Here is a 12,658-nt window from a genome sequence, read left to right on the forward strand (position 1 = left end):
TTTTACCGTCCGGAATTATCCGTCGCCACACGGGATCAGTTTTGTCTTTTTATTTAAAATTATAGTTTATATTAATAGTATACCATTAACTATTATTAACATTGTTATTTAATGTCAATATTCTTTGAATAAAGACTTTTATAATTAATAAATAATCGCTAGCTCTATTTAACTTTTCCTTTGAGTATTTATCTTAAACAGCGTGTACATTCTGTATCATGTATTATAATACGGCCATGTACGGTACTAAGCATACATGTATCGAATTATCATTGGATATGAGAAAAATGAGAGGTTACTCACTACTCTAATATTATTGTGCAATATTATATCATCCGCATTTACCTCGCGTCTGCAATTCTCCCATTCTCCTCTAGTTATAATCCCTCATATGTTCTAAATATAGTAACAAATTGATAATTTCTATAATATTGATAGGTTTGTTAAAGGAATAATTTAGAGGCAAGTGACGAGAAAGGATTATAAGAAAATACAGAAAAGGATATATATTGACAAATTAATACACTAATGCGGTGCTGGATTTCAAAGCGTTAAGAGAATCCTAAAGTAAAGTTCAAACTCCGAGATCGTTGTTTTATCAGTAAAATGCGACACATCGATCATTAATATCGCGTGTCTGCATATACATAAATTTTCGAAGGACAATATCGTTTTAATTAGACGTCTAAGTCTAATTCTAAGAACTCCACGTTACTTATTCGTGTAAACTACTAATGTGTAATTGTGTAAATCACAATTTCGTAAATACAATTGCAAAGCTCTTATCAAGCAAATATTGTTACGATATTGACAGCTCTGTATTGGACTCAGAAATGGTCAAAAAAAGATCTCAATTTAAACAGTATTTTTCATTCTCAACATAAACTCCACTTTACAAACGTATTAATGCTTACTTTAATCTTGGAAAAAGATTTTAAAATCTAAAGAAAGAAGACAGAAATAATTATTGTACAAAAATTATTGAATTTAGTCGGTAAAACAGACTTTAGGATTCCTCTAATATGCTATATATATATGTCGTTCTCATACAGACATGCAGCGAGGTAAGGGCAACAAAAACAATTTCGGAAGTCACTTCAAAGTATAAATGCCGGATTTTCATTTGTTTTAAATAATTTAATGAATGAACGTTACGATGAGATTAGTTACATATATTAGGAATTAGGGTCATTTTTTAAAATTATCAGTGTTATTTCTAAAAATTAGGAAAGAATGTGTCACGTGAAAGAATGAATCAAAATATTATTTTATCTCGGAGCAACAGTGTGTGCAATGTGTATTGTTTGTGGTGTGTCATTAAGTATATCAACAATGCAGACAGTTATCCGTAAGATAACATTTGTTACCAAAACAAGAAAAAGTTATTGAATCAATCGTTCTTTTGTAAATGTTGAAATTGCAATATCTGATGTACCAACAATACGTTAAACAATGCTCACATTTTATGTATACTACAAATGAGTTTATGCAAATATTATTTAAATTAATAGTATTTCAATCATCATCTTTATCCACTGACTACAACAAACTTAGAATTAAATTTGATTAAATTTTTTTCTGTCAAAATTTAATTGTTTACCATTATTTATGTTTTATTATTTTTAACTATATTTTTTAGAGTTGACGATTTCGTTCTACATTAGATATATTTTTTAAATTTCATCTTCGATAGATACAGTCTTTATTGACTTTTATAACATGTGATTACTTACGTTAACAACAATACACATGATGTCTAAAAATTATTTTCTTTTCGATTATTTATAAATGCTAAACTAATATGTTTATATGACAAATTTGAAAAAAAATTCTACATAAATTATAATTTGTAGTTCTGTTTCGACATTAAATATTTGACAAATGAAAACCTCAAAATTAATTCTTCGTTTAAATAAATTGATTTAGACTGGGTTGTTCCACCTTTCTATAAATAATATACTTCGAGCTCACTATCTTACTCTCATATTCTCTTCCATTCTTTCTCTTTTACTCTTTTGTTTATTTAGTAGGTAAGTTACCACGTAGTTTATTTGAAGATAGAACAACCAGCTCATCAATCTAAAATTAACTTTAAAGGTTTCTATTTCAGTTTCTACTTCATTGTCTACTTATACTTTTGAAATGTAATTCGCTATTATCCTTACTTTATTTAAAAGAACAAAGTAGATAATTCTAATAGATATAAATTTAAAAACTTGCTAACAAAATATTATTTTTATGAAAGTATCATTATTTTTACTTTATTGACTAACATATGAAAAAAATGAAAAAAAGAGTTACAACAAATTTGTTACAGTTCATGTATAAATATTTTAATATATTGTTACGTAAATTTATTTTACTATAAACATAAAAACACATAAATAAATTATAAACAAATTTACGTATTTATCTTTTCGTATAGGTTCATATAAAACGTAGATGTGTATATATACACAATATCGAATTGAATTCGCTGGCAGCGACTGTTAATAACGCTTAGGGAGCGGTGTTGAGAAAGAATCAACGTGATACCTGGTAATCGCATATAAAGCACTCCCATTATCATCGGTAGCCGATTACATAACACGATGATCATTTATGCTTGGGATAAATACAAACTATGGATTAGAAGCTAATAATACAGATAGAGAAAAAGACAGATTAGTATTATGTTGAATAACTTCACCTAGAAGTAAAAATATAAATATATAAAATATAATAAATATTAAAAGTAATTTTTCCTATAATATATATATGTGTATACATACATATATGTACTATATACATATACATGTGAATTTACACTAAAATGACAGCGAACATATTATTATATATAAGATTATCCAGATAAAAGTAAAATATCAATAACAAAGTAAAACATGATGCTAATCAGCATGCTAAAACTAAATAGAAAGTAAATAAATTGATATATTTTTTATGGCTTACGAACTACACTCGATCGATTCACGCGAATTCGATTTTGCTGCATGGTGTCACATAGAAATTATTTTCTCAGGATAATCCTTTAAAAGCTTTGTTGTCTTTCTACTCATATTTAGTCAAATAATTAAATAATGTTTTAAAAGATTTTTCTCAATAAAACAGGCATGATCAGAAAAATATATCAGATTAATAGCTATAATGTAACACTTAAAAGTACACAAATTTTTCTCTTATTAATATATTATAAATATAAGTTTTCAAGATATATTTGTATTAAGTACATTTTAAAAAATATGTTTGACTTATTGACAATCTATTGCAACTTTAAGCATGCCATTCTTTTCACTGTGTGTCACTTTTTATATATTTTTAATTATAATTAAAAAATTATACATTCTCCTATATCATCATATACATTAAGATCATATATCATTGTAAATACATACATCATTGTTAATGATTAATGTTGTACTTGACTCTTGTTTAATAAATATAATATTAATAAAAATGCTTTAACAAGTATTATAAAAACTTATAAAATGCAAAAATATATACAATATTAAGTAATTCCAAATTTTTGTTAGACTACCATTTATTTACAATAAAATTTATAAATATTTCAGAAAGTCAGCGAAATCGATTACGATTTATCGATTGAGTGCCTCATGGTGTAATTTAAAATAAAATTGAATTAAAAGTTATATGTTCTTTCTAATCTGTTCACCTATGTGCGAGTTACATTGAATCGATATTGCAATATCGATCTAATACCTTTGCTTGTAAAGTTAATAAAGACTCACTCCTGCAAAAAAAAACTGCAAGCGTGAATATATCGATTAATGCAAACAAAAGTCCGTCTAAAAGTATTAACGTTAAATAAGAATTTAAATGTGGCAATTAATGAATTTGGCTCATGTCCAAAATGCTTCAATTCTGAGTCCTTATGTATACGTGTTATATGAAGTTATTCGATAATCTTGGATCCTTATTAATACGCGTGCAAAAAGCCAGAATAAATGCGCAATAAATAAATACAAGATCAATTAACCAAAAAAAAATTAATAATACGAGTTTCCTTCTGAGACGGATGTAAGGAAAGTTTTGTATGAGAGGGGAAACGTCGCGAATCATCTAATATGCCATGATAAAAAAATCACGTCATCAACCTTAAAGATAAAATTTAATAATTAAGAACCGGCTGCATCAACATGACTTAGTTTAACTCTTCTTTCGTGCACTATAATGTATTGTGTTAATAAATCATCATATTTATTCAATACTAGAAATAATTATACAAATCTAACTCAGTTTTTGAAAGAATTCAAATCAAATATTCCTATTTTGCATTTCTAATCAAATAATTGCTTAAAAGAAGACTCAATTTCATCGATTTCGATTTTAAACTTGACATATCTGTATTATTGTTAAAGATTAAGTTGGATTTAATAATACTTTACTTTTTTTTATTCATAACGGACATAATATTTTAGTGAATAATGTGTAGCAGTTTATGAAAGTTATTCTGAGTCATAATCGTAATAATACATGCCGTAATTAAAACTTATTGAAACTAGATTTTCTCTTTCTCATAGTTTTACCAAATAATATATTGTATTAACTGATATATTTTCCGAAACATAATTATAACCATAGCAAATTTATGTGTTATATATAAATGTGTATAATTATATTTTTGCGAATTTATAGAAGTATTATTATAAAACTCGAAATAAAAAAAAATACATATATATGTATATATATGTATATTGTTATGAGGCAGGGTTGTTATGGCGTCGCAGCGCCTCTCCGCCGTCTCGCAAAGTGCGAGAACACGCTTAATGTCGAGCCGGAAAGACCAAGCGAAAGACCGAGGCTCTCAGAAGGTCGCATTTGAACGGGTAGAGTTATATTTTAATCCCGGTTTTTTTTTATTATTTGGTCACCTCGAGTGTATGACGATAATTAGGAGCTACCTGAGGAGTGTATGCATTTCAGGGATGGTATATCTAAAAGTCCAATTGTTACACCGTAACAATCTTCCTCGATCGAGGTATAACAGCTAACCCCAACTCACCATTTTCAGACAATTTCGAGACAATACAAATCGAAAACTATAGTATACATATCAATTCAAAGAAAACGTTTTATTGCAACTAAATATACATTTAAAAAATATACAAAAGTATAACATATTTACATTATGTATAAAAAAAACAAATAATTCATAAAATAAAATATTTTTTTACTTCTAACAGTAAAAAAATCACAAAACAAACATAATGTCTTCTAGAATTCAATTATGCTATTAAACTAATTGTACATAAAATATATAAAATAGTAATATATAATATCACGGTTTGTCAAACTAACAGGGAAAGACTTCTAAGTATGCCCCTCTTCGATTTTAATGAAACTTGATGGGTTTGTAGAGAGGATAAAAATATCTGATACATGTTTCTTTATCGGCAACCAAACATGTTTAAAAAATGAAATCGGTCCTCGAAAATCAGTAAAATTCGTTTCTCGACTATAATTTTTGAACAATATACGATGTAAAGAAAATAGTTACTTTAAAAAGGCAAAACGGATAGTTATATATCTTTTTTATATCAGTTAATTCATCTTATTACTCTGTTTGTAAAAATATTAACGATTATCAAAAAATTATTAATTTACGAGATATTTAATATTTCATGTGAATATGTGTCAGGATAAAGTATAAAATATCTCGTAAACTATTGATTTTTTTAGGGTATCTCTATCTTACTTTTTTATATGCAGAATAATTAGAAGAAAATCATATTATGTAAAAAAAAGCTTGACAGTAGTCCGCGCAGATACTTGTGCTCTTTTATTCAGTCATCTTTAGAAATTAACATATCCTAAAGTATTATGAAAATTACAAAATGATAAAGGACTTTTCAACTCAATTGAGTCCGCTCTACCTACTCACGGCGGGAGAGGGAGGGGGGGCGGACATATTTTGTATATTTACAAAATTACATTATTATACTTCGTTTAGAAGTTACAGCTGAAAAACGAAAATGCAGGCTGATTTCTTCCTTAAACATGTTTGTTGATAAGAAAAAAAAATTGGTATTTTACATCCTATACAAACACAGTACAAACTCAATAAGTTGCATTAAAATCAGAGGGAACACCCGGGAACCTTTCCTTGTAAGTAAAACAGTAGAATAACATAAATATACATAAACAATAAATTGATAAGACGTTAAAAAGATACAAATATGAAATTTATGTAATTTATAGTATTATATCACACAATACATTTATCAATAACGATAATTTCAGCGAATTAATTTTTTAATCAGATTATTATTAAATAATTAAGATCGTCGATGCAATCAGTCCAAATATTGAAAAACAACATTGTGCGAAACATAAATAATTTCACTGTTTTGTAATTTTTCAATGTTTCTCAGATAGAGATAGAATACATTTAATAGAATTCAGTCAGAGAAAGTCAGATGTAGCCACGAAAATACAACATTTCTTGCATACAAAGGCTGTGTTCCAAAATTGACTGCCAGTACTGAAAATCTATAGTGCACATAACGTAAACTGTAGTTTTTCAGCGTTGGCAGTCAATTTGAAACATTGCCAAAATAATGACTTTTCATAAACTTTTCATAAATTAAAAATAAACATTTAAATAGTTACTAATTAGATTTGAAACTTTATTTTTAATGTATTTTTAACCGCCACTCGAACACATTGTAAAAATACTTAAATAGTGATAATTTTAACGATATGATTAGTTACCTTTAATAATTTAAACTAATCGGTATCGAATTCTGTGAGTCTTTGTTCTAACGATTCAATTTAAGGTTTAAATTCAAAATAATTGTTTTCTCATGATAAATCGTGATTTATGACAAGATGTTCCATGAAAATTGGATCATCAATATGAATATTAGAAATTTTCTAATATACTTTGATATCTAATAATATAACGATAATATTTGTTTTTTCTTAAAATACTTCCTAACTTCATAATTATCTTAAACATTAATTATCACTTAAATCATAAAATAAATTTCTCTTCTTTAAATTATAGTTAACATAAAAATTGTTGTAGTTATGTAAAAAAAACAATATTGGGATGTATTAGTTATTTATATGATTAAGTATTAATAATTTATACAACATTACGTCACAGTTGTGTGTGATTACACATACTATACCCTACTGAGAATGAGAAAATAACTAACATCAAGCAAATGTGAAATAATGTGAGATAAAATCAAAAGCAACACAAGAAGAAGAATAATAGAAAGTCAGGAATTATAAAAGAAAAAATAACTGATAATTTATATATTCATATTACTGCTTTCCGTTTTGACTAACAATAAGACATCCTGTCTAAATGCATACACGATAGAGCAGGTGACGATGCGCGACGTTTCTCGTGTGCATTGTCTTCTGTCGCATACTCATACACGCACAAATCGGTTTTCAAGCCACAATCCGACTCACCCGTGCCGCAATGGAGGTAGTTGGTTTCTCCAAAAGATCCCATAACCATTTCTGGTATTGAGCGCACTTTCCCTCACCGAATTCTTCTTCTTCACGTTGTCGAAGTGACTCTGCCTCCTTGCGCATCTCCTCGTGTACGTGCTCCTTACGCTGGTGATACTTGTGCTGACAGCAACTTTCAAGATAGAGCTCGTCAACACCCCAATATGCGAGATCATCACTAAACGCCAAAACGCACATCTCATCTACTAGATGAAGCTTGCCAGTACGATAGAAATTAAGAATAGAACTAAATGATTTAGGATGTCGATCGAAAAAATATTCATTGTCGATTAGAGAATAATCATCGCAGAGTTCAGTTATTGCCTCATGGGTATTGCAGTCTCTTAGTCGACCTAGGCGCGTATGTGGCAACCGCTCGAGAGTACGCCAGAGTACCTCGTGCTTCACGCCACCAACATTAATTGAAACGCGCCGATTTAAAGCCTTCGAACGCATAATCATGAACGGCTCCGGTGGTAGGGATGTCATCGACTTGGAAAAGGCACGCTGCTGCATTTGCAGCGGTAGGGGCGGTGGCGGTGGTGGCGGCGATGGCGGCGGCGGCGTCGGCGGTGGAGGCGGTGGTGGAGGTGGCGGTGGAGGTGGTAAAGATTGCAGGTTTATTGGGGCTACGGTACTGATTGGACCTACAGATGACACGAATGGAGCGTAACGAACTTCCTTATTCATGTTTCCACCACTTCCTCCTCCTCCTCCTCCTCTTCCACCCATTACTGCAATTCCTCCCGCAGTTCCTTCAGTACCGATTCCACCGAATCCAATCCCACCACCTAATCCAGTCCCCGATCCTCCTATCGATGCATTGAACCCGAGATCTCCTCCGCCACTAATACAATCGGTGTTTCCGCGACCGCCTGCACCAAGCTGCTGCAACATCGACATACCGCCACCTTCGAACACGTAGTCCTGATCGGTGCCGATATAGGGCACTGTACACGACGACGATAACGATGAAAACGTCGGACCGGTAACCACGGCACTAACATTACGTTCCCCGTCCGCCAATGTATTGTCCGCCTCGAGTCTTTCGTTCAGCATCGGACACACGAAGTGACGACAAGTTCAAGTTGTCGACCACCAACGCGATTGCAAAGTAGTTATCTTTCGTAGTATTAATGTTAATATTCTCGTTCGTTTGTCTGATATTGAATGAATGACTTCTATCTTGTGCTTTTCTTCTTCGTCCTCCTCCTCCTCCTCCTTGTCCACCGCGTTTCTTTTCAACTTCATTCGTAAATCCGTCCGATTCCTTTCATCGATCCGGTCGATCGATTCAGCTGTGTCATTATCTGAAAAAAGACATCGGGGTGCACATATTATATCACGTTATAGATGAAAAATGATGATAAGTATTTAGTATTAGAGAATCAGCTTCAATCACCTTCACACACCTTCACCTATGTCAAGATCGAATTCCTTTTAGCATTTTCTCTAAGCAATAAATCTTACATAGAGCACGTAATGCATCTATAAAAAAGTGGACGCATCAACTATAAATGAAGAGTAAAGTCCTCTAGCGAAATGGTTGAAATCTATTTCGCTTACGGACTTACTCTACGCTCTGTTACATCCCCAGCTACAAGAGGTTGATCGATCAATGTTGAATTAACGCACGAATTTGACGTCAAGCGTTGAATCAGCATTGATTTGACGTTAATTAATCAACCATTTCTAGCTGAGCCGAAAAATCAGCTTACTCTAGCCTCTACTGCTACTGTTCAGTGTAGACGACGCTTAATACGGGGTTTACAATAGTACAATCGTAGCGGTCGTAGAGTCTTAAGTCTACGTAGAAAATTGACCAAAGTCGTAGTCGATTATTCTTCTCAGATTCGTCTGTGATTGGTTAATTTTGTTGTGTCAAAGTCTGCGACTCCGCATAATAGGTCGCAGACTGCAATACGTAGAACGCAAGACACAGGACGCGAAAGTTGAAGTTCACCCAACTTCCTGCGCGTTCTGCATTCTGCATCCTACAACTTACAACCTATTATAATTAAAATACGTTAGGTTAACTTTTCTAGTTTTGCGACCCGCGTAACCCGCGTAACCAGCGTAACCCGCGTTCTGCATCTTATGTAGATTGGGCTAGTAGATCGGATTTTCCTCTTAATTTCGGAGGATTCCTCTTGAGGCCGTATGTAAGAATAAAATCCTCTAAAATTTAGCGAATTTCGCTAATACTAACATTTTTTTGCATGTAAAATTCGTAAAACAATCTCCCACGTTATAACGATCTTCCCTGCGCTCGATAGTTTTCATTGTAAGAGAAATCGTATATCTAGCGATAATTATTTACTTTTACAAAATAATCCAAATTTTTCAATAGCGCACTTATGCCTGATAACTTTAAAGAAATCATAAATATAGCGATAAGCATTTTCACACGATACTAAAACTGAATAATTCAGCCCGCATTGATATGATTGTATTTTTATTTCTTGAGTTCTAAACATTTTCAGTTTTAATATCTTATCTCTTATGTTTTTTTATTCTATATATGCGTAAGTCCAATTTCAAATTATTACTAAATAATTATAAGAAAATAATTTTGGTACAAACTTTTTAAACAATTGATTCTCGTAATATTAAAACTGAACCTTTAAAACCGAATTTGGAATAATATGCATATTTTAAGAAAATATATAAACATAATGTTGAAAGATGATGACTAGCTGATAGTCGAGGCGACATACGAGAATAGTCTCACAATCGAATTATCTGGATAGGGATCGAGGATTTAGGGTATATTTTCGACAATCGTGTCAATGTCATGATCGACTGTAAATGATATATATACCGTATTACTATACAGAAATAGACGAAAGATGTATGCAAAGCAAGTAGCATTGAAAGCATTGATCTCCGTACGTATAGGTATATCTACTCTTACTCACCTTTCTCTTCCCTCAGCTTCAAATATGACCGCCGTTTGGTCGAAGAAACGCGTCGTCGTGCATAGCATTGGAGCGTCGCATCTCGTCACGCTGCCCTGGCAAGGTCACAATGTCTGCGATAATAACGATGATTAATAGTAACGAATGATAGTAATGATCAATTTAAAGATGTCTATAACAATGATGATATAATGATAATGACGATGACGTGAATAATGAGAAAAATGACAGAAATGACAATAATGATATGATGACGAAAACAATGACAGCGTGATGACGACAATACCAATGAAGATGACGACACCAATGATGATGACGACAAGAATGACGATAATGGCGATAGCGATGACAATGACGAAACAATTATGGTGACAACAATAATGATGACAATGTCATCGATGACACGTTGGTGACTAATTATTGTACAATGACGATAATGATAACAACAACAATGACAACGTTGATGATGATAGTCAGATAGATAGCAATAGTGCCAACTACCACTTTTTCCACCGGGCGCTGCAATCGACACCTTGTGTGCTTATCGATTAAGCTATGGCACAATTGCGCGCGTTAGGGTACAAACGCGAGGAGGGTGCATGACATTTTTACTTCTCGGATAGATCGTATTGGGATTCGGATACTTGAATAACGAAGACCGTTCGACAAAAGAACGAAAAAAGTATATGAAAAAACATGACAAACGACAAACCTTTGGTTAGTGCTGGGCAGAAATGATCTGACTTCATCGTTACTACATAATATGTATATCACGCAGAGCTATCAGTCAAGTGACAGAGTGACACAAAAAGAGAAGCTGTGAAACAACCGAAAAACTTGTAAATTATTGAATCACCGTACTTCCATTACTATCTATTGCCTTTGAGAGTCGATTGCTTTTGAGTGGAGGTGATGGTACAGTCTCTGCCACTATACTGCTCGTTGATGCCGATAGAGGCAGTACTACTTGGAGCCAAGCCAGCGAGCGGAGCGGTGCGCGGTGCGCCTGCCTCAGCGATTATTATCCCGAGACCGGAGCAGCCGGAGCAGCCGGAGCTACTCTGCGCTTCGCTCGTCGTCTCCCGTCTTACTCTTCTACTCCAGTCACCGCAGTGACGAACTAACACTGTTCAAGTGAGAGTCAATATTGCGTGTAGGAAAACTGATGCATTATTACTTACCGCGATAACACTCATTTTCGATACCTAATTGCCGTCTATAACTATTTATTATTTTATATTAATTGCAATATTGAAGCATTCATTTATACATTTTTAAGTAACCCGGTAAAAAATATTTATACACATAATTAAATATAAATATATTTAATTATACAAAATATATCTATATATGTATATGTTTACTTTCTCTTGTACTATCTCTGTTTTCATATATACAATATATATAAAATAGATAAATAACTGCAAAATGATAAGGAAAGTAACTTTTGCATTGCTTACAAAAAGTAAAGTTGCGATTATATTCTATATATTCTATATATAATTACGTGGGATTATATATTTTTTATTTAAAAAACGATGCAAAAATTATATATCCTTTCAATTCTTTTTTAAATCTTATTTTTTTCCTGTATATGGAAATTGAGAAATTATAGAAAAAGACAAATATGGTTATAATTTATATACATTTATATTACATACAAACTTTTCTAAGGGGAAATTATTATAATTTAATGATTAGTTTTATACAATGATCAGTACGTAACACATTTAACTTATACATTTTCTAACAGTTGTGTGTAATATAAAAAAAATTAGATTCGTTAGAATTCTACAGAGATTTGATCATTAACATCATTCACAAATATTATTATATTAGTAATTAAATATTAGTAATAATAACAAACTATAAATTTATACTTTTATCCGTAATTCGCTTATATACAGCGTTCCACAAAGAACAATTACCCAAATTCGATTGATGTATCCATCTCTGTTTCTCCCCTACTCAGATTTCTTTTTTGGCTGAAACAACTTTGTAACGTGTTATTGCCAAAATTCATATAAAGCTATGCAATAAGATATCCTCCCAACCAACGCATTTGCCATTTCTTAGGATCAAATCGATAAAACATCGTATATACGCCCAGAAAACGTTTCGTATATAATTAATAAGCCGATCGATATAATATCTGAACAGGGTCAGTATTGAAACGATCGAAAGAAGGCTTGAAAGGCGTATTAAATTAGATAGTTGTTATATGTAAGTTATACATTATCTAGAAATACAGAAAC

General features: G+C 31.7%; 1 protein-coding gene across 3 annotated transcripts in view; it reads right to left on the reverse strand.

Moving 5' to 3' along the window:
- The window catches only part of Shab (Shaker cognate b), a 56,508-nt gene extending 45,158 nt beyond the window's left edge, over positions 1 to 11,350 (reverse strand). For 2 of the 3 annotated variants that reach the window (XM_018504043.1, XM_018504041.1), the window contains exons 1-3: positions 11,116 to 11,350; positions 10,404 to 10,516; positions 7,444 to 8,795 (exon numbers count right to left, since the gene is read on the reverse strand). In XM_018504043.1, the coding sequence (XP_018359545.1) occupies positions 7,444 to 8,544 (1,101 nt within the window). In that variant the 5' untranslated portion in view covers positions 8,545 to 8,795; positions 10,404 to 10,516; positions 11,116 to 11,350. Of the gene's footprint in view, positions 1 to 7,443; positions 8,796 to 10,403; positions 10,517 to 11,115 lie in introns of those variants that run through there. The other variant, XM_018504042.1, reaches the window with a different exon arrangement.
- Positions 11,351 to 12,658: the final 1,308 nt, after the last annotated feature.

Source organism: Trachymyrmex cornetzi, unplaced genomic scaffold, assembly GCF_001594075.2.
Source record: "Trachymyrmex cornetzi isolate Tcor2-1 unplaced genomic scaffold, Tcor1.1 scaffold16, whole genome shotgun sequence".
NCBI lineage: Eukaryota > Metazoa > Arthropoda > Insecta > Hymenoptera > Formicidae > Trachymyrmex > Trachymyrmex cornetzi.